At 42.8% G+C, this 23573-nt stretch overlaps 1 protein-coding gene across 1 annotated transcript in view; it reads left to right on the top strand.

The window, feature by feature from the left end:
• The window catches only part of GrlHz (Gustatory receptor-like Holozoa), a 55406-nt gene that overhangs the window by 8879 nt on the left and 22954 nt on the right, over window positions 1-23573 (top strand). Inside the window, exons 2-7 of the mRNA XM_080281223.1 lie at window positions 136-444; window positions 12373-12481; window positions 15540-15669; window positions 16219-16277; window positions 20832-20980; window positions 22607-22779. Of these exons, the coding sequence (XP_080137349.1) occupies window positions 136-444; window positions 12373-12481; window positions 15540-15669; window positions 16219-16277; window positions 20832-20980; window positions 22607-22779 (929 nt within the window). The remainder of the gene's footprint in view (window positions 1-135; window positions 445-12372; window positions 12482-15539; window positions 15670-16218; window positions 16278-20831; window positions 20981-22606; window positions 22780-23573) is intronic.

The following is a 23573-nucleotide window of genomic DNA, read 5'->3' as shown; positions in this document are numbered from 1 at the left end:
TGATGTAGCAGTAGAGGATTGGTTGATACGGTATATAAACAGAAATCATGATTGTTGGGATGCATGGAGTAATAGCCTTCAATATGTTTTAAAGCCATATTCTTGACTGGTTTCTTTTGTCTTAAATATTTTCAGATTGTGACACAAAGTATGAGACTTGGGATCCATGGAGAGAGAGGAGAGGTTGCTGAACGTTCCAGTAGTGACCCATCTCTTGTCACACCACCACCTACTTCCCTCACCTCGTCCCTCTCATCATGCACCCTTACTTCATCTCTCACTTTACACACTCCCACCTCCCCCATCTCACCCACTCGTACCTCCCTCACCGCATCCCTGCCATCACACATTCCTGCCTCCACCATTGCGCCCACAGTAATTGTAAGGGACTCTTCGCATCATGAACTGGAACATTCCCTTGAGGATATGGTATTTTCACCAGAGGTGAGATAGAAATCAGTCATTCTGTGCATGGATAAATGATGAATAGATAAGTATCGGTACAACAAATAATTGATGTGGTGAATGTTTTTGGCATTCTGATGGAGCCAGGATTCCGGGGGCTTGAATGATAAGTGAATGGAAGCATGGCCCATTGGACTGGGGAAATTTGGGCTGTCTGGACATTGCTACTCCCCACCCTGCCCTTGGGTGGGAAAGGAGGTCTGGATGATGATGATGATGATGGTGATGATGAATAATTTCATAAGAAATATAGGATAATGAAAGGGATACATTCTTTAACTGCTGCAAATATATATGTATATTTAGCTTCCATATCATACACTAGGCCTATAGTTTATTCCAGACAGTTGGATGAAAGAGTATTCATTCACACAAACAAATATGCATATAAACACACATGCAAACATACTGAGTCACTGACTGTTCTCTACAGCCACACAGTAGTATCCCACAGCACGAAAAAAGACAATGGAGTGAGCCCCCTGATGAGAGAAAGCAAGTCTTAATGATCCCTAGTGAAAGCAAATTAAATTCAAACTTTTACTAAGACCAAGGATGTGAATTTAAAAGCCAGTCTTACCTTCAGGGCCTTGGGATTTTCTGAGTGATAGACGAGCTTTACTTTTAATAGCTGGATGCTTACCTGCCATGATGAAAGTCTAGCAAAACCGTGTACCAAAACGAGCAGTTGTTGGGACTGGGAGAGACTGCCATACGCACCATCTTGTGGCAGCTCTCAAAGCTAGCACAGAGCGGCAGGAGCTTCAGATTCACATCTTCCGTTACCGGTATTTTGAATAAATTGCGCATGTTATGTAATGAAGGTGGGGCTAGAGCTAGCTATGTGACAAGAGTGAGGAGTGGTTGGAAGAAGTTCAGGGAGCTGTTGCCTCCCCTGACATTGAGAGGGCTCTTCCTCCATGCTAAGGGATCTTTGTATGCAGCATGTGTTAGGAGTGTAGTGCTGTATGGTAGTGAGACCTGGGCAATAAAGGAAGAGGATATTTGCAGGCTCAGATGTACAGAAATGGATGTGCAGTGCATCCCTGAGCGTGAGACCTAGGGGGGCTAGGTTTACGATGGAAGAGTTGAGGAATAGGATGGGACTGGAGTGTATTGGTGTTGTGATGAGGAGAGGTAGATTGAGATGTTTTGGCCATGTGGAGAGGATGGGGGATGATAATTGGGTGCGGAAAGTGAAAAGTGTTAATGTTGCGGGTAGGGTTGCGAGAGGTAGACCGAAAAAGACCTGGGACGTGGTCATTCAGTGTGACCTCAAGGATAAGGGACTGAATAGGGAAGCTGCCAGAGATAAAGAAGCATGGAGAGCTGCCATTAGGTGACCAAGGCCGATGCATGCAAACATGTAGGAGCCTTCCAAAATGAAACGATTTCGCAGTTTAAGTGGATTTACCCCATTTATGGCCTTATGGTATTTTTTAAATATTTAGAGCAAACATGTATAAAATGCGAGTTTACTGTATTTTGGAAACAGCCAGACACACACACACACAGGCATGGGCAATGTCATTATCACCTTGTTAGGCAGGTGATAGCAGTACTCCAATGCTGTACTGTACAGAAAAGAATTTCTTTTAATGCATATGTACTGGTGCTTTATACTTTACTACATTATTTCATCTATCTATAGCCCGACGCCCTAATCCCGCAAAGGGTGGCCGCAGACAAAACGCCTCCAAGTCACTCTGTCACCCACCATTTGACTCCCCTCCCCCCAACTCACCCCCCCCTCCCTCATATACCTCTCAACTCCATCCCTCCACCTCATCCTCGGTCTACCCCTCCCTCTCCCTCCCTCCACCTCACCTACATACACCCTCTTAGTCAGTCTTTCATTCTCCATCCTCTCCACATGTCCAAACCACCTCAGTGTATTTCTCCTAATCTTTTCAACCACATCCACATCTACCCCACAACGTTCCTTCACTTCTTCATTCGTCAACCTGTCCCTCCATGTCACTCCACATGCTCCTCTCAAGTAACTCATTTCCACTGCTCTCACTCTTGACTTGTTCCCCTCTTGCAAGGTCCACGCCTCGCTTCCATACGTCAGGGTAGGGATCACAATACCATCATGCAGTGACTTCTTAACTTCCATACTCACCTCCCTATTTCTCATCACTGCTTTCAGTGTGCCAACAACCTTCCTTCCCTGCTGTACCCTTTCACGTACTTCATCCCCCAAAGTTCCATCCTTACTCATCACACTACCCAAGTACTTGAATGCACTCACATTCTCCATATCCTCACCATCCAACCTCACTGCACACTCTGTGACTTCATTCCTCTCAAACACCATAACTTTACTTTTGTTTACATTAACTTTCAGCTTCCTCCTCCTACACAGTGTCCCAAATTCATTCACCAAACCTTGCAACTCCCATTCATCTTCACTCAACAATACTGTATCATCAGCAAACAGCAACACCGGAAGCTTCCAAATCTCACCCTCATTCATTAGGGCCACCCTCACATCCACTGCTCTACCTTGTACCTCCTTTACGACCCCATCCATATATATATTAAACAGCCATGGAGACATTACACACCCCTGTTTCAGTCCCACATTGAGATCAAAGAACTCACTCAGCTCACCATCCACTCGCACCGTAGCCCTAGCTCCCTCGTACATACTCTTCACAGCACTCAACAATTTCCCCTCCACTCCATATATTCTTAATACCTTCCACATACCTTTCCTATCTATTCTGTCATAAGCTTTCTCCAAGTCCATGAAGGCAGCGTACACTTTCCTTCCCTTCTCTAGATACTTCTCCACTAAACATCTTAGAACAAATATCTGATCTACACACCCTTTTCCCTTCCTAAATCCCCCTTGTTCTTCTCCAACTAGCTCCTCTGTCATATGCCTAACCCTATCAATGAGTATTCTACCATATATTTTACCAGTCACACTAAGAAGGCAAATACCCCTATGGTTACCACATACTTCTCTCTCCCCTTTTCCTTTGTACAGAGGAACAATTATACCTGATTTCCAGTTCTCTGGAACCCTTCCCTCTTCCCAAGCCAATCTACACAACTTCCAAATCCACTCCACAACAATCTCACCCCCATACCTAAGCATTTCACCACACACTCCATCAATTCCTGGGGCCTTTCCCAGCTTAATCTTCTTCATCGCTTCCACTACTTCCGACCTACTGATCTCTTCCTCCCTCCTCTCATCTCTTCTTCTCCCAGCCATTCCCCAACCACTTATACTCACATTGCTCTCACTCTCTTCGTTCGTTCGTTCGTTTTTAAAGGCTCCAACATGCTTGCATGTGTCGGCCTTGGTCACCTAATGGCGGCTCTCCATGCTGCACGATCCATTGCAGCCTCCCTGTTCAGTCCCTTAACCCTAAGGTCACACTTAATGACCTCGTCCCATGTCTTTCTCGGTCTACCCCTCATAACCCCACCCCCAATATTAACACTTCTCACCTTCCTCACCCAACTATCATCCCCCATCCTCTCCACATGTCCAAACCACCTCAATCTACCTCTCCTCATCACAACACCAATACACTCCAGTCCCATCCTACCTCTCAACTCTTCCATTGTAAACCCAGCCCCTCCAGGCCTTGGACGCAGGGACGCACTGCACATCCACCTAATCATTGTCATTTCTGTACGTCTGAGCCGGCGAATGTCTTCCTCCTTCACTGCCCAGGTCTCACTGCCATACAGCATTACACTCCTAACACACGCTGCATACAAAGACCCCTTAGCACGTAGGGAGAGCCCCCTCAATGTCAGGAGAGGCAAGAGCTCCCTGAACTTCTTCCAACCACTTCTCACCCTAGCCACAGAGCTAGCTCCAGCCCCACCTCCAGCACACAACATGTCTCCTAAATAACAAAACTCTTCCACACACTCAAGAGATTCACCAGCAAGTTCAATTCTTTCACGTCTGACGATCTCCACCTGCTCACCCCGGCACGCCGTACACATAAAATCAGCATTATCTCGCAGTCTACCTCTGATACCACTACATCTCTTATGCACCCATTTATCACACACACCGCACAAGATGGAATTACTTCCCACGCCCTTGTGGCAAACTGCACATGGCCACTCTCCCTCGTCTTTGACAGTACCGCCACCAACCCTAGATATCATCACTTTTGTTTTATCTGCATTTACCCTTAAACCCTTTTGCCCCATACCATCTCTCCACTTCCTAAACCTTTCCTCCGCCTCCCTTTCATTCTCTGCAATCAACACCAAATCATCAGCATACAACAACTCCCACGGGAGTCCGTTTCTAAAGTCACGTGAAAGGGCTTCAAGTACCATGATAAACAACATGGGACTCAAGACTGACCCCTGATGCACACCAACATTCACGGAAAACTCATCACTCAAATCTCCATTCACTCTCACCTGGGTGTGAGCACCCACATACATGGCCATAACCACCCTAACCAGCCACTCCTCCAAGCCAAGCTTTCTCATTGCCCACTTCACCACCTCTCTAGGGACTCTGTCAAAGGCCTTTTCCAAATCAACAAAAACAAAATAAAGATCCCTTCTCCTACCAATATATTTTTCCTGAAGCTGTCGAACAATGAATATGGCATCAGTGGTCCCCCTACCTGGCATAAACCCAAACTGCATCTCATCAATATTCACTCTTTCTCTAATCATACCTTCTAAAACTCTCTCCATTACCTTCATTATCTGATCTAAAAGCTTTATACCTCTATAATTCCCTCTTTCCAGGGCATCACCCTTCCCTTTATACACATTTACAATTACACTCTTCAGCCAATCATCTGGGACAACACACTCATAAATAATCCTATTTATCAGGTCAGTGACTAAACTCACCCCTATATCGCCTGAGGCCTTCAACATTTCGGCAGTCAACCCAGACACACCTGCTGCCTTCCCCACCCTCATCCTGCCTATTGCCTCACTCACAGTAGCAGTATCAATCAAAGGCCAAGGGCCAGACACTGGATCTGCTGGCTCCAAACCTTCCCTGTTCCAGTCAAACTCCTCATTCAACAACCGGTTATAATGCTCTCTCCATGCATCTTTAATATCCTCACTGTTCACCACTACCCTTCCTTCATCATTCTTCACACACTGCTCACCTATGATATCCCGATTATCCCTCTTCACCTGACCTGCCACCCTAAATATATTTTTCCTTTCCCCATGATTTAGGTTATCAAGTAATTGTCTCTGTGACTCAGACTTTGCCCTGTATACCTCTCTCCTAGCCCTACGCTTGGCAGCCAAATATTCCTCTTTGCTACCACCCTTCTTCCATTCCCGGAAAAGCCTTCTTTTCTCCTTAATTGCAGCTTCTACACCCTCATCCCACCACCAAGTTACTTTATGTCTTGGTGGTCCTCTTGTCCAGCCGCATGTTACATCAGTAACTCTCAAGAAATTGTTCTTGAGGGCTCTGTACTGTTCATTAACGCCTCTGTCTACAGCTCCCTGTTCAGCCACCACTCTCCTCAACTCGCTATAGAAGGCATCCCTTACTACTTGGTTTTTCAGCTTCCATATTTTCCTCCTAGGTACATAAGTCCTCTTTTTCATCATTTGTTCTTTAAGCACCATATCACAAATCAATAGTTTGTGCTGCTGCACACACTCCTCACTTCCTATAACTTTAACATCCCTCACTAACCTCCTATCGGCCCTCCTAACCAGAAAATAATCTATCTGACTGCTATTTCCCCCAGACTCATACGTAATTAACCTACTGTCTCTTTTCCTAAAATATGTGTTGCACACAATCATGTCCGTTGCCTCCCCAAACTCGAGTATCCTTTCCCCTTCTGCATTCCTTAGACCATATGCACATCCCCCATGCACTCCTTCATAACCTTGGGCTGCTTCACCTACATGACCATTTAAGTCCCCTCCCAAAATCACTATCTCATCATCCCGCATACCACCCACTACACGTATTAAATCATCCCAAAATCTATCTTTCTCTGATTCATCCAATCCTGCCTGTGGAGCATATGCCGATATAATCACAGCTATCTTTCTTCCCAACAGAATTTTCACAACCAGTATCCTATCGCTTACTCTCAAAACATTCATAACATATTCCACCCATTTCTCCACAACCATCACACCAACACCTCCATATCCGTCTGTCCTCCCCTGCCAAAACAACTTATAGCAACAGTCCTTCCCAACAATCTTTCTGGCTGATCCACCCCTGTACCGGACTTCCTGCAAACACGCCACGTCCACCCACCTCCTACTGAATGCCTCAACGACTTCCCCTGCTCTTCCCCTCAAACTTCCCACATTCCATGAACCCACCCTCATCCCCATGGGTGATTTACTGTCCTCAGGCTTGCTTTGAAACCTTTTTTGTTTTGTCATCTTCAGTATTAATAAATGGGGACAGACACAGCACAGGTCCCACTCACCGCACAGTCCCAGGTCCAGGCAATGGATCTGGGACCCCTAGCCCACCAACTTACCAGTGGCTGTGGTAGTGGCCTCGGGGCACCCTGCCAGGACAGCTGCAGGGACACCCTCCAAGCGCGTCTTGGCACTGCAACTATCCCGCCATTATACACCCACTGATAGGGCAGCCTCCTGGGACGCTACTCCCAGGTTCGGGCCCCTCTCTATTGGGCGGAAGCGGCAGCCTGGGAACCGCAATGCCCTGTACCCTCTAGCACAGGCCCGAGCCCCATCTCGCCCTGGACCCATGATCTATGCCGGCGGAACCCCCGCCACGCCTCCCCCCAGAAGTCCGCCACTAGGTAGCGGGGGCAAAGTTTTCTGGCCGCATGCCCTTGCTGGCGCCAACCCCTGTAGCGTAGTGGGATACGTTGTGTGAAATGTAAAGTGCATGTGGTGTAGTGCATAGATAGTTAGAGGAAATGTTTGGGAGAGTATGCTGGTCTACTCTCCATGTTACTGTCACACTGAAAAGGTCAGCAAAGGGGGATGGTTAGATAGCTAGTGAAACAGGAGCTCCAGCTCTCCCTATCACCACCATTCTCATTCCCCTCGGGAGTACTACCCTGTTCGGCCCGTGCTACGGCCTCCTCTCTACATTCAACAAATCCTCAAAGTGCTCCTTCCATCTCCTCAATTTCTCTCTTTTCTCCACCAACAATCTATTATTCCTATCTTTCACTCCCCTACTATTTCCCCTTTCACACTGCCTTACTTTCTTTACCTCCTTCCAAAACAATTTCTTACTCTCCCTCCATTTCACACTCAGATTCCTCCCAAACTCTTCATCCACTTTCTTCTTACTCTCCTTCACCAGTCTCTTAACCTCCCTTCTCCTGCTCACATATACCTCTCTCTTCTCTCTCTCATCTTCTCCCCTACCTCTACTCGCCAACCATTCACCATATGCCTTCTTCTTTTGTTCCACAGCTCGTTTCACCTCATCATTCCACCATGCTGTCCCTTGCACACCCTTGCATCTCCTCCTCACTCCACAAACCGCCTCACACGCTGCGCTTATCTCTTCCGTGAATATCTTACATACGTCTTCCACCCCTTCCATCTGCTCTAGCTCATACCTTCCCAATCTTTCTTCCACTATGCTCTTATACATTATTTCATACAATGCTATATACAGTACATTATATTAGTTATTGAAGATTGCTATAGAGATGAACCTTGTTATTCTTGCATATGGTGCTGTAAATTTGGGAAACTGGCTGAGCAGCTTATATATACAGTAAACCCTCGATATAATGAACCCCTGTACTGTGAATTTCGGATATAATGAATGGCCAAATCGCGACCAAGCTTCCCCCAGATTTTGCGAACAAAGTTCGCTAAATGAGGAGGAAGTTCGGGAAGGAGCCTACGGCGACAACAGCATCCCTTTGTGGCACAGTAAATGTACTTCAACAGCATCCCTTCCTGGCACAGTAAGCAGACTGGAATGGTACTGCATTATACTGTATTCTTATTATAGGTATTGTAATGGTACTACGTTATACTGTATTCTTATTATAGGTATTGTATTTATATGTACAGCATCATACAGTATTGTATTTACATGTACAACTTCATAAACCATTGAATTCTCCATGTAAAGCTTCATAGAGTTAGTTTAGGTTATGTCTGAGCACATAGGACTGAACGACTCCCCTTTTATGGTGAACTGAGTTCAGTAATCCCTCAGAAATACCGACCCCTTGTATATAGCAAACTTTTGGATATAGCGACCCACCTCTCCCCCCAATTAGTTTTTTATATCGAGGGTTTACTATATATATATATATATATATATATATAATCCAGATCAATACAGGATAGAGGTACTGTCGCCACTTGGATCCTCTGACCACAATCTCATCAAAGCCTCATTAGTTAACCCTCCCACACCTCCCCATTCTGAACCTGTCAGGGTGACCCGATGGCACTTTGACAGGGCAGACTGGGATGGATTTAGAAATTATCTTGCTGATATTCCATGGCAGTCTTTCTTCTCTAGTGATCCCAATTCTACCCAGTCCCACATTTGCGACTTAATACTAGCTGGTATGGATTTATTCATACCAAGTCAACAATTCACTAAAAGATCAAACTCTCCAAAATGGTTTGATGGCAATTGTGCCAGAGCAACAGCCCAAAAGTCATTAGCATATAACTCTTACTTAAAATCAAAAACATCTGAATCACTCTCCCAATTTAAAATTTCTAGAAATCATGCAAAAGCTGTATTAAATCTATCTAAATCAAACTTTCTTCAAAAGCAAGCATCAAAACTACTTAACAACCCTAATGACAATAGAATATTCTGGTCAACTCTTAATTCTTTCAATAATAACTTTAACAAGTCATCTTCCATTCCCCCACTAAAATCTTCAGACGGCAATATTACAAATGACCCACGTGGGAAAGCAGATATCTTTGCTAGTACCTTTGCCAGAAACTCTACCATAGATGACACCAGCCAGAATGTCTCAGTACTGGAACTTGATTCTCCCGAAGTTGCCCCACTTAAAATACAGACAAGATATGTAAAATCCATCCTAGACAATTTACCTACCAACAAAGCTCCAGGCCCTGATGGAATTCCGCCAATTGTTTTGAAAAAGTGTTCCCCTGAACTTGCCTCTGTCCTAGCTAAATTATTCAGACTATGCATACGTACTTCTTTATTCCCAAATTCACGGATAGAAGCCAATATCCACCCAGTTCCGAAGAAAGGAAGTTCGTCTGACCCCTCTAATTACAGACCAATAGCTGTCACATCTTCTCTTGGTAAGGTATTTGAAACTTTAATTAATAAGCATATTGTTAAACATCTTGAATCCAACAACTTAATTAGTGATAGACAATACGGTTTTCGCCAAGAAAGATCCACCATTGACATACTCAATCTCTTAACTCATACCATCCATCAATCAATTGATCTTTTTGGAGAAACTCATGCAGTAGCTCTTGATATCTCTAAAGCTTTCGACAGAGTATGGCACCGTTCCCTGCTGTCCAAACTCCTTTGCTATGGACTAACGTCTTTTGTTCCATTGATTTCTTCTTATCTTAGTGACAGGAAAATAAGAGTAAAAGTAGATGATGTATATTCGAATTTCCACTCAATTAACGCCGGCGTGCCGCAGGGATCAGTTCTGGCGCCAACCCTATTTCTGGTTCATATTAATGATCTCTTATCTGTCACTCACAATCCCATTCACTCATATGCAGATGACTCAACACTACATAGTTCATTCACACTCAGACATCCATTTACAAAGTCTAATATCTCAACCTCTCAACTCAGTACAGCCATCTCCATAAATCAAGATCTGTCTACAATCAGTGAATGGGGACAAAACAACCTTGTCTCTTTTAATGCTAGTAAAACTAAATATATACAGTTTACTAATAGACAGATATTGCCAGATTCATACATTACCTTCAGTGCTACTAATATTCCCATCTCCAAAAGTATTGAAATTCTTGGTGTCTCACTTAACAGTGCCCTCAGCTGGACCTCCCATGTCAGATCACTTGCTAAAACCGCCTCAAAGAAACTTGGATTATTGTACAGAGTCCGTAACTTCTTCGCTGATGAGCAGTTAACTATAATTTATAAGAGTCATGTGCGCTCTCAGCTTGAATATTGCTCACCCTTGTGGAATGGTTGTGGAGAGGTTGCATTAAGACAACTAGACAAAATTCAGAATAAAGCAGTTAGAATCATTAACAACTCTGCCATTACATATAAACTACCTCCCCTGCAAGTAAGAAGGAATGTTGCCTCCCTTGCATTATATTACAGATATTTTTTTGGCAAGTGCTCAGACGAAGTTGCGTCCATGGTGCCACCTCTCCATGCCTTCCCTCGTGCTACACGGACATCTGGTAGCGCTCATGACTGGAATGTCACTCAACCATATTGCAGAACTTCTGCCTATCAGAATTCTTTCATTCCCCGAACTGCATCTCTCTCGAACTCGCTTCCCCAGAGTTGTTTTTCTCCAAATTTCAACCCACAACTATTCAAGTCTAACTGTTACAGATATTTTATGAACGGAGGACACCAGTAATCTGGTGTATGGATTATTTTTTTTTACCCATTTGTTTTTCCTTCCTCCGTTCTGTTATATATATATATATATATATATATATATATATATATATATATATATATATATCTGTACATGGATGGGGTATTTAAAGAGGTAAAGAGGTACAAGGTAGGGTAGTGGATGTGGATTGGCCCTGGTGAGAGAGGATAGTGTTTGAAAACTCCCTGTACTGTTGTTTGCAGATGATACTGTGTTGTTGAGTGAAGACGAAGGGGAGCTGCAAGGCTTGGTAGATGAGTTTGGGAGAGTGTGTAAGAAACAGAATCTAAAGGTGAATGTAGGGAAGTGTAAAGTGATGGTCTTTGAGAGAGGTGAAGTCAGTGAATGTACAGCGAGGTTGGATGGTGAGGAATTGGAAAATGTGAGTACGTTTAAGTACTTGGGTAGTGTGATGAGTAAGGATGAAGTTTTGGAGGGTGAAGTGCTTGAAAGGGTACAGCAGGGAAGAAAGGTTGCTGGTTCTTTGAAAGCAGTGATAAGAAACAGGGAAGTGAGCATGGAATTGAAAAAGTTACTACATGACAGTATTGTGATACCAACTCTAACGTATGGAAGTGAAGCTTGGACATTGTTGGAAGGACACAAGTCAAGAGTGAGAGCATTGGAAATGAGTTATTTAAGAGGAGCTTGTGGAGTCACATGGAGAGACTGGCTGACGAATGAGGATATAAAGGAGTGTTGTGGTGTGGATGTGGATGTGATGGGAAGCGTTATGAGGAACACACTGAGGTGGTTTGGCCATGTGGAGAGGATGGAGGGTGAAAGACTGACGAAGAGAGTGTATGTGAGTGAGGTGGAGGGGGGAAGAGGGAGGGGGAGGCCGAGGATGAGATGGAGGGATGGGGTGGAGAGGTATATGAGAGAGGGGGGTGTGAGTTGGGAGCGGGGCAGTGAAATGGCGGGGGACAGGGCGACTTGGAGGCGATTTGTTTGTGGCCACCCCAAACGGGATTGAGGCGTCTGGCAATAGATAGATAGATAGATAGATAGATATATATAAAGATGATACATGTATATATACTGCATAAAGATGATAACATGTATATTAATGAAACTGTAGAAATTATTTCTGTAATTTACCAAGGCATTAACAGCAAAAGTGAACACTGAAAAAACAAAGAATGGTGTTATAACAAGGACTTTCATGTTTTTTTTTTTAATGTGTCCGACTTTGGGCATAGGCTTCACAGCCTGCTCTCAAGGCCCAGTAATCCTCCTACATACCATACACATCTACATGTTATGTACTACATGTACAGTAGGTAAGTATGGGAGAGGAGGAGGTGAGGGCATGTACTGTCTGTGTACAATACTCATATTTCAGGCTGTGATGATAACGGAGTGTGATGGCGAGTCCTACAACACAGCCGCAACGCTATTATATTGCCGACGGAGAATACTCAGACCAAGAGATTTCATCATATCTCTTTTAGGTGTGTACAGTTATACCTTGTTTAACACCTTCCATCTGGATGAGCTTGTTTTTAGTTTTCTTCTAGCTTTCCCCAAGGGATATTTTTTTATTTTTAATTGAAGGGGTCTGATGCATCCTTCATTAATCCCTCCATTAATAAGGCACTTTTCATGAGCTGAGTAAAATGTCTGGTTGAAGCAGGAAAAAAATATAAAAAAGATACTACCATACTAAAGAGGTTAACTCACACAATGCCAGAAATTTTAGCAGTTTTATTCAGACTACTAGCAGATGATTTTATGTTAAGAGTGTTGTGCTGTATGGGTTTTATGCACTCTTGTATAACCTTTCCACAAGGTCAGAAATTTTTACTATTTTATTCATTTTATCCACAGGTGATTTTATTAATCATTAATAGTACTGTAGTGGCATCATGTTTTCTAAGGGTTATAGTCTACGATGAGTGCAGGCAAAATTCTACACTAGGTATGGTAGCATTTTGTCCACTCTCAGCAGAGGACCTCATCCTTGTCATTAATTAAATACTGTACTGTAATTGAAAAAAATTATGAATACATCAGGTATTGTAGTTGGGGTCATCCACTGTTCGTTCACATGATGTAGCGCTGCCTTCAAGTAACTCTACACATAGTGAGAAGCTAAATGGTTTAATGTACCTGTACACCAGGAAAGCATTTACTATGCTGGGTGGTAACCATATAACCAAATTTTGGCACCTGATGGTTTAGTGGGTAATTGTGCTCCAGTCGGATTGAGCCGGTGAAGCTTTATATTCAAGGGGTGGTTGGGGTTTATTGCTCATGTAATGCCACTCAGGGATGACTGAGGCTGGTCACTCTTATCTTAAATGTCAGGACCAAATGCCTAGCCCTGGGCTCCTACGCTTCTCATGGGGCAACGTAGGATTGGATGATGGATGGATGGATCGATGGATATCTCTAGAAACCATTTGCCATGCTGGGTGGTAACCACATCCCCAGGTGATGCTTAGTAATCTAGGTAATCTAGTGGGTTGAGTTGTTCCAGCTGGATGGGACCTGCAAGAGTACATCTGAGTGGAGGTTATGGTTTATTTCTTGCATAATGCCACTCACAGGTAAGTGAGGCTGGTCACCCTCGCCTAAAATATGAGGGCTGAATAGCTTACCCCAGGCCTTTTATGCTTCTGATGGGGCAGAAAAAAAAAGGGAATGATGGATGGATGGGTATGCAAAAGTTTATTTATGATATGTTTACAGTATCTTGATTATAAGACTATTTTACTTAGCTGAAATGACAACAGTGATATGAGAGGAACATACATAAAGTACTGGAAAATATGAGCAAGCACTGATACCATAGATTTCCATAAGGATAGGCAGAAGAAAACTGTTAAGAAAGATGCAGACAAGGTGATACAGTTTCCTCCAAGTTATTTAGGGCATTCCTAGAGGATATTTTCAGAAATTTAGATTGGAGTGGCAAAGGTCTTATTAACATTAATGGTGTAGGATTGAATAGTCTTCAGTTTGCTGATAATGTTATTTTTGGTGATCCAGAGGTGGAACATATGAACAGGGAGAAAGGTAGGCTTGATAATTAATATGCAGAAATTCTGCCTATCTATTTATCTCTCTCTATCTACAATGGGAGTAGACTGTAGCACCAGTCAAACATGGCAGTACTCCCTAGGTGGATGGAAAGCTGATGATGGGAGAGCTGGAGCTCCCATTTCATCAGCCCTCGGGAGAAGCTTCTAATCATCCCCCTATGCTGAACTTTTCCAGTCCCTAGAGAGGTGGTGAAGTGGGGAATGAGAGAGCTTTGGATTGAGGAGTGGCTGGTTAGAGTGGTTATGGCTCTGTATGAGGGTGCTCACACACAGGTGAGAATGAATGGAGATTTGAATAATGAGTTTTCTGTGAATGTTGGTGTGCATCAAGGGTCAGTCCTGAGCCCATTATTGTTTATCATGGTGCTTGAAGCTCTCTCATGTGACTTCAGAAATGGGCTCCAGTAGGATATGTTATATGCTGATTACTTGGTGTTGATTGCAGAGAATGAAAAGGAGGTAGAGGAAAGATTTAGGAAGTGGAGAGGTGGTGTGGGGCACAAGGGCTTGAGAGTAAATGTGGGTAAAGTAATAGTTATGATATCCAGGGCTGTGGAAGTACTGTCAGTAGAGGGAGGGTGGCCATGTGTGATTTCCCATAAGGGCATGGGAGTTAATTCTGTCCTGTGCAGTACTGTATTTGTGATGGGGGTGCACTAATATCTGCTGTTGTGAGAAGTGTGAGTTGTTCAGGTGTGACAGAGTTAATGCCATCTGATGCTTATTGTGTGAGATTAGTCAGCAAGAAGTTTGTAGAGTGCAATGCTTTGAATCCATGTTGTGAAGAAGCAAGGGAGACATGAGGAGTGACTTTGCTGAGAATGAGGCATTCACTTATTTTTGATGGTGTACTAAGTAGTGTTATGGATCTGTATGAAGAAGAGAGTATCAGTCTGCATAAAGAAGAGTAATGATTGTTATATGTTTCCAAATACTGGGAGTGCTACAGTATGCATATGAGTAGTTTTTGAGGGCCAGGATCTTTTATGGTCCTAAAGGTTTCAGTTGCAGGTTGCTGATGTCATCTGACCCTATGCTTGTAGAGTTTTCTTGATAATGTTATGTGTCTGTTGTGGAGTGTAGGGGATTGCATTGTGATTGAGTTGAAAGGAATGCCTATGTTGAGAGGGTTGTTTTTCATACTCGGTGTGTGTTGGTGTTAAGTGACTTATTTTTACATTATGATCTAGTGGGTTTAGGAGCTCCAGCTGGATGTGCCAGGTAAGGATTTACTTTCTAGGGGTATTTAGGATATATTGCTCACATGATGATGCTCATGAGCAACTGACCCAGCCACTCATACTGTTAATACTGTATTGGAACTAAGTCGCTTAACCCTGGGCCCTCACACTCTTTATGGGACAGTAAAGGATTGGATGATAGATGAATTGATAGACTGTGTACTTAATTAAAAAAAAAAAAAAATGGTGCAGGCATCACTGAACTCACACTACTGTGCTTTTAGGGTACCGTTCATGGAGTCTGGATGGACCTGATCAGTCACTGTACTGCAAGTTTGTCAGCGTGTTCCAGTTTATGGTGATCCTTGCATGCCTGTGTGCAGTGCCTGTTTTCCAGTATAATATCTGTCTCAGGTAGGTGTATTGTGTGCATGTAATCAGTGTGTTCAGTCAATCATCAACCATTTCACTGCTGTGGATGCACTTACCTGTAGTGATATAATTCTGGCTAACACTAAAGCACTAAGAGTTACATTTTTATGAGGTAGGGAGGCTTCATATATCACATCTTGCTGAGTGATTTACTCAACATGTCATATTTAGATATTCTTTAGTGCTGTAATGATACTGTATTTGAATCTCTGTAACTATTTAAGCATTTTTCTTCACATCAGATCAAGTTCAGAACCTACAGTATATGCTGTTAATCTACCTGTACTACTATATCCAAATGCTTGAATCTCAGAAGAGGTGCTATTAGGGACAGCTTTAAAACCTGTCATCTCTCTGATACAGTTTATCATGGAATTTTTGTCATTGTGGAATACACTGGAAAAGTATGCCCCCTCCAGAAGGAGTTAATATCAGTATAGTGTGCATAAACAACTGTACTGTAGATATTGTGATTAATGATTATGATAGGAAGTTGGTGTTATAGCATTCACACTTTTTTTTTTTTCACAGGAGGGATGAAGGAATTGGAACTGAAGTTCTCAACCATCCTTCAAATTCTGCAGTAATTGGTATGTTGAATGTTTCTTCTGTAATTTACTTTATGGCAGTTAATAGTCATTTTGTGATATGCTGTCCATTATAATGAGTTGTAATGGTAGGTGGGGGTGCTCACCATCCACTTACTCGATATATTGCTGCTCTCTGGTGCCTGCCCTTTCCTCTCTTCATTCTTTCGTACCACCCAGTGTAGTAAATGGTTTCCTGGTGTACAGGAAACCATTTGTCTTGTTACTCAGTGTAGAGTCATTCATAGGCAGAAGGAAGAGGAAGAATGAAGGAAAGAAAGACAGAAGAGGAAGTGTAAAATCACCAGTAGACAGGAGGAAGAGGAAAGAATGAAGGAAAGACAGAAGTGGAAGGAAGGAAGAGAGGAAAGAGCAGACACCCAACGCAGCACTACATCGAGTGAGTGGATGGTGAACGCCCCCACCTACAGTATACAGTATAAACAAATTATGGCACCTGGTGGTTTCATGGGTAATTAAGGTGCTCCAATCGGATTGAGCCTTTGCAGGTTTATATCCAAGGGATGGTTGGAGTTTATTGCTCACGAAATGCCACTAGGGATGGGTGAGGCTGGTCAGTCTCATCTTAAATAGCAGGACCAACTTGCCTCGCCCTGGGCTCCTGTGCCTCTCATGGAGCAACTCTGTATTAGATGATGAATGAATGAATGTGTAACTTCTAATTCCTATTGTATTGAAATTTGCAAGCCCCCTCCAAAAAATGCTTCCAAGAATAACAGCAATAATAATATAAATATTGATGGCCTAACCCTAAGCCTGTACACTCCTGAGGGGAAAACCAGGAACTGTTTGATGTATGTGTATTACATACTGTACTTATGTAGCATTTCATCATCGTCTTGACTCTTTCTCACTTACAAGGGGTGGGAGAAATCGAGAAACAGGAGGAGAAATACACAAAAACAGGACTATCACCAGGGTGCCCAATGAAGATGGGCCACACATCCATCAACTCGTAACACAAAATAATCCACACAAAATTCTGTAATAATAGTAATTATATTGGTTAGAGATTTGTGTTGTGGTGAAGTATTTGTTTCCAAAAAAAGGAATTATGTCAGACATGTGACTTAAGCTGGTTACCATCATCCTTTGGAGGTACTCCTGGACCAGGAGAATCCCTTTTCTGTCCAGTTCTCTAATGTAAGAGTTAACTGTTACTTCCAGTCCTTCAAGTATGCAGCAAGTCAATTCTGAAACTGTCATCTTCTGTCTGTATTTCCTACTACATATGACCTCCAGTCTTTCAAATGCAATGTGTTCAGGCATCTTGAAATGAATGGATCTTGAATTTGGCTTTCTGTTATCATGTTTTTATTTTTTCTTGGAGGGAACAATCATGCGGGCATGTAGCCTTGGTTCCTTCTTCTTTATTTAAAAAAAAAAAAAAAAAAAAAAAAAAAAGGGGGGGGGGCACTTGCAGCTGAGGAACTCAGCTGCATTCATTCATTCAGAACATGAGTTGATACTACTACACAAATATATCTTCTGCACAGCAGCAGTCTGTTTTCAAGGGTAGGCTCGACTTATAAACCATTAATGGCAGCTGGGCTAGGAGAAGGAAAATGCGTAATATAAACCCAAGGACCTGCTGTAGTTAAGGGTTGATGACAGTAATGGCATATGGCCTTAAAAAAAAACATACCTAAGCAACTTGGTGACAAACCAATGGTGCCAGCGTAGCATAACACCAAGTTGAATACAGTGTTACTGTTAGTTGCTATAAAAAAAAAAAAAAATAAATAAATAAAAAAAAACTTACATATGCATGCATGGGTGAGGCCTTTAAAAGCATTAAAAATTCAAAAACATGAAGTATAGGGAAGCCCCTAATTTGTAATGGTCAGTGTTAACCCTTAGACTTACCAATGACGACCTGGGTCGTCGTGTGTTTGTCAACCTCTGGCATCAGTTTGACGACTTTGCCCGTCATCCAATGTAATCTCTAAAGAAATAGTTTTGGAGTCGTCATTTTTGTTGGATGACAGGCTAAAGTGGGCGGAGCTAAGCCTGCCACAGCTGATGCATTCGTGCTCACTTGGCTTGCTCGGCTCAGTGTGGTGCGAGGTTCCACACAGGTAGGATGTACAGTACACCTCTTGACCTCCCACCGAACACTTATGCTCCTTTTGCTCGTGCATATATCCGGCGTTATTATTTAAGAAAATACAACAAATAATACTGTTGGAAAGGAAATTTATTCTGCTACATATTGAAGCAAAAATATTATTACTTCTTGAATAGTTTTTTTTTGGGGGGCGAATATTATTTTAAAGGACAGTGTAAAAATTTATCATGTCATCTAACTTCTCACTTTTTTTGCATTTTATTTTGTATATATTGTCTTTTTGGACAATGTATGACAGAGCAAAACTCTTCATCTTCAAAATGATACCACAGTGGCCTTTCCATGATCAGTAACTTTCCTATGAGCGTTAGAAGTAAAATGTCTCTACGCGACTGTTCTGAAAGCTCTCAAGCGAGAGTTATGCGCACAGCCAGAATTTATGCTCCTCCCTTCATGGGAAAGGGTTAAGATTCCTTTGAAGGTAGGAAATGGTCAGATTACTTTCCACAGTATATGATGCAATTAGGAGTAAGATAAAAAGGTCAGAATTCAAGTATTGGTGAGTTTTCCTTCCCTTTCGTAATCTGAAGCTTAGTCCTGTAGTCAGATAATTTATATTTTAAATATTATTGTTGTTATCTCCAGACAGTTTTATTTGGTTTAGGAGAGACTTTTTATGCTTGACAGGGTAATAGACTTAATCAGTGCCTTCAGTACCAGGTTCTTTTTAAGTTCAGTTAAATTATCCTCCCAGGAGCAAGAATACATTAAAAATACAGTAGATCATCAAACCGAAGGGGTTAACCTGCATGAAACCTTCTGGTTGCAGTAAGAGTAAACTATGAAAGATATCATCCCAGTGAATGGGCAAATTTGATAACACCTATTGCAGTGGTGAAGAACACTGGAGAGGGACGCTTTCATGTGGTGGCACTGATATAGCCATGTGGCTCCTCTGTCCAGTTGTATAAACATACCTCAACTCTCTCCCCATTCCCCAAAAGGAGGATGGTAGATTGCAGAAGGGCAACTTCGGTCTACAATCCACTTGGGTCCACATTCAAATGAGTTTAGGGCCACTGCAACAACAGCAACAGTGATAGGGATGTGTGTCATGGTAATATTTTTGGTGACAGAAAAAAGATGACATAATGAGAATTAATGGCTTTATTATTAGAACTGGGTAAGCAGTGTTGTAAACAAGCCCCTAAGTTTTGGCGTTCATTTGTGGAACTCCTGCAGTGACTAAGTATGATCAGCTCATACCTTTCAGTACAGAGTGTAGTCAACATTTTGACAGAAAGTTCAGACATATTCAGTCATCATCATATGCATCAGATATGAAATATTCCATGGAAGAAGGGCTAACAAGTCATAAGCAAGGTTTGGAGAAAAATACATTTAAAGATATGAAAGTTAACATGTCTGTAATGTCTGCTTCAGTTTTCTTTGTTAACCCACCAAAAAATTTATGAATTAATATACTTTCACAGTATAACTATTGAACATATATACAGTCATGATAACAACTACAGAATTTATGATGCGGTAAATAAGGGGTGTCTGGGTGGTGACGCTTATTTTTGTACATTGCAAAGCCCAAACTCTTCCCATTTTGAAGGTTATGAAATGATAAGACTATTTATAAGTACCATAATACTTGTCTCCCAGCCCTGCAAAATCCTTAATCTCAATAAATGAAAAAAAAAAAAAAAATTGAGGGGGCATTGTTATAGATGTTGTATCTTTAAATTATGTATTGAAGCCAACAGGTACTGTATTAGGCATCAGATGTTACACTCACTGGCCAGGAAGAGCCTAATTGACTGGGAGGCTTTTGCCTAATGGTCCTTTTTCCTCCCCCATCGGTGCACTGTCTGAGGGGTCAGGGGCCAGCTGAATTAAATAGGGTTGGTTGCTGGGGATACAAACTATGGACCCTCAGCTGTGCCAAATGGCCAATATTAATTTCTTATTCTTTGAGAGTAAGAACATGTAGTCTAGGCCAGAGGAACATGTTGAAACCTGTAGGTCCATTTTGCCATTTTTGATTTGTTTGCCCTTCTTCCAAGGAATGCCTCATATTATCATTAGCAATTTGGAGTGTGTCCATATCTTTGTGCTTTCAGTGTTATGTTCTTCAGGCCATTTTTTTTTTTTTTTTTCTCACAGTAGGCAACACTTTCAAACTCTAGGGGTTAATGAAGCCTGTAACTAACCCCACACCTTCAAAAAGGCTCTCTTAAAGTGAATGAATTCTTCTAGAAGTGTCAAGAATGATATGAAAAATATTTCATCTGTGTTTTTACTGCTATAAGGATGCTTCCTCATAAAAAATTTATAGTTTGCACCATATCTTTGTGCTTTCAGCCTTAATAATATGGCTGTTAATGCTTGAAAGGTAGTATTATCGTGAATAAAGGTTTATTATCATGAAGGTGGTATATAATGAGTATCACATGTTGCAGTGGTGCAGGACAATGACTGGGATGTGTGTCATGGTAATGTGGTGTTTGTTTACATCATCCCTGGCCTGCTCTTCCTGCTGGCCTACCTGGTCACCACCATTATCCTCAGATTTGGGGAGACAGAGCACCTTCAGACGCTGCCAGAGAGGGTAAGTGAGCCTTGGAGAGAAAACTGGCACCCATACTATTAATATCTCGTTTATGCTCTGTCAGAATGATTATACACAGCTTTGGGGGGAAATTGTGTAGTGAAAGGGTTAATATATATTTTATTCCTCCATTCCAAAAGTCTCAATCTGAATAGAACATTATGGAGATGGCAAGAATAAAATGAACACTATATACCATGATTAAGTTGGTGTTAAGCCTTTGAAGTCTAGGTACGTCTCTCAACCCAGTAAAGTAAGTTGACCACTATTCTAATTTTTTAGCATTTAGAAAATACTTTATTGTTACAACTTAATTTTAAACACTTTTCAAAGACTGTGCTGCACACTTCATCATCATCATCATCATCATCATCTGGACCTCCTTTCCCACCCAAGGGCAGGGTGAGGAGTAGCATTGTCCAGACAGCACAAACTTGCCCAGTCCAATAGGCCACGCTTCCATTCACTCATCATTCAAGCCTCCAGAATCCTGGCTCTCCTGGATATGCCAAAAACATTCACCACATTCTGCGGCTTCACACAAATGTATCCGATTGAGTCAATCCGGGCGCTGCCAAGCTCACAAGGGATGCCAAAATCCCTGATCATGCACTTCTCCTCACAACATTCATCCAGCCAGCTCGATCTCTTGTCAGTTCCCTAGCCTCACTGACTTCCAAACCTCTCTTCCTCAAACACTCATCCACCATATCTTTCCACCTTCTCCTTGGCCTACCTCACCTCCTTCCTCCTTCAGATTCGCTAAGGTATACTTTTTCACCACTCTGCTGTTATCCATTCTTTCCATATGACCATACTATCTCAGGACACTCTTCGATTCTGGTGTCCACCGACTTCCTCACTCCACACCTTTCACAAATCACATTATTTCGTATCCTATCCACCCTCTTTACTCCACATACATTCCTCAGCAGTCCCATCTCCACTGCTCTTACTCTTGAATTTTCATTTTCATGCCACACCATAGTCTCACACCCATATGTTAAAGTTGGCATTAACACTCCCTCATGTAAGCCTCGTGCAGCTGCAACACTCAAGCCTCTGTTTCTTATCAAGGCCTTCATTGCACCAGCTGCTTTTCTTCCTTGTGTCACTCTATTTTCAACTTCTTTTGCACATTTTCCTCTTTTTTCTATCACTGTACCCAAGTATTTGAACTCTCTTACTAGTTCCAGTCTCTCTCCTTTCACTGTGACATCACACTGGGAGTCACCTTTATACACCTTATTATTTACGATCTTACAAATTAAAGATGTTCACTGTGTCATTATATTTCACATATCACTCATCACCCTTAAGCAGTATATCAGGGACTTCCTGGGAAATGATGTGGGTCTGACTGAGGCAGAGCGCATGGAGGCAATAGTGATGCTGCCAGCCCGCCACCAACCGATGCACGAACACACAAACCACGTGGACTGTGGTCAGGCAGCGCGGACTGCGTCTAGTTTTATCGGAGTTTTCCCAATATATAAAAATTTAGCCCAACCGGCTTCTTGACTCCGATAAAAGCGAATTCCGGTCTATTGAAGTCCGTTGTAGTGATGTTTTACTGTAGTCAAGTAGTTAATAGAAAAAAAAGTTGTACTGTATTATTTTCCCCAGGTATTCCTCTTGTCATCATGTTCGCCGTGGGAGTTGGCCAAGCAGCGGCAACTGTGGTGCGTCTTTCTTGCATGGTTGTTGATGGGGGCTGTGTGTCTGGCTCTCTCACTAACTGCCCTCATACTCCACCTCTTGGCTGCCACTTCCATTCACTACACACTCATCGTTCCACAGTGAGCTTGTACACTTTTTAGTTATCCATTTTATAATCAAATAGAGCCCTTGGTATGTGTTGCTTTCTTAATGTCCTTTTCTGGCAGTCAAGTTCATTGGAGATTACCAAATAATTATGTACTGTATTGAATTCCGCAGCTGCCTATAAATGCAAATTTCCCCCAGTTTGCAGTACTGGTTGGATGAAAAATAGGTTGCATAATCCACATGCTGTGTGATCTAGTGATCAGAATGCCCCAATAGGAGTGATAGCAATACATAAGCCAAACCCCTAGAGATGGTGAGGTTTTTTGATCACCAAGCGCCATGAAGGGAAGTAGCCTGGTCATCTGCCCTTGACCCCTAGGCACCGGTCCACGTCATATGATGATTTGATTTTTCGCAGGCATGTTTGAACTTCATAGCGCCATATGGACTCAGAGTATTGTCCCGGCATGGCTGGTGCGGGGGGTCATGCTGACTGGCCAGGGGAGGGGGTTGGGGTGAGGGTAGGGGTGTGGGAGGGCAGCCCAGCAGTTAGGAGGGCTGTGGTGGTGGGTGGTGGGAGGCCGACGTAGGGAGAGTGGCTTGAACCAGCTGATATTGGTTTGGGGTAGGGGTAGGAGTCCAGAGGGGTGGGGTGGGGTGGGGTGGTGAGGAGGGCTAGTAGGGGGCCCTGAGGGGGTGTGGGGGAGATATGGGTGCTTTGAGTACACTTGTATTGACCCTAGCCATTCTCCCACGCACTACGCTGTCCTTGACCCCGCCATTTCACGCCAGTTCACTGTGTTCCGTGACAATGGAAGGACAGCCA

Source organism: Coenobita brevimanus, chromosome 88 (assembly GCF_032717465.1).
Source record: "Coenobita brevimanus isolate Jiangsu-jjx chromosome 88, ASM3271746v2, whole genome shotgun sequence".
In the NCBI taxonomy this organism is placed as follows: domain Eukaryota; kingdom Metazoa; phylum Arthropoda; class Malacostraca; order Decapoda; family Coenobitidae; genus Coenobita; species Coenobita brevimanus.
Note: the sequence above shows the minus strand (reverse complement) of the source record. Positions and strands in the feature narration are given on the sequence as shown.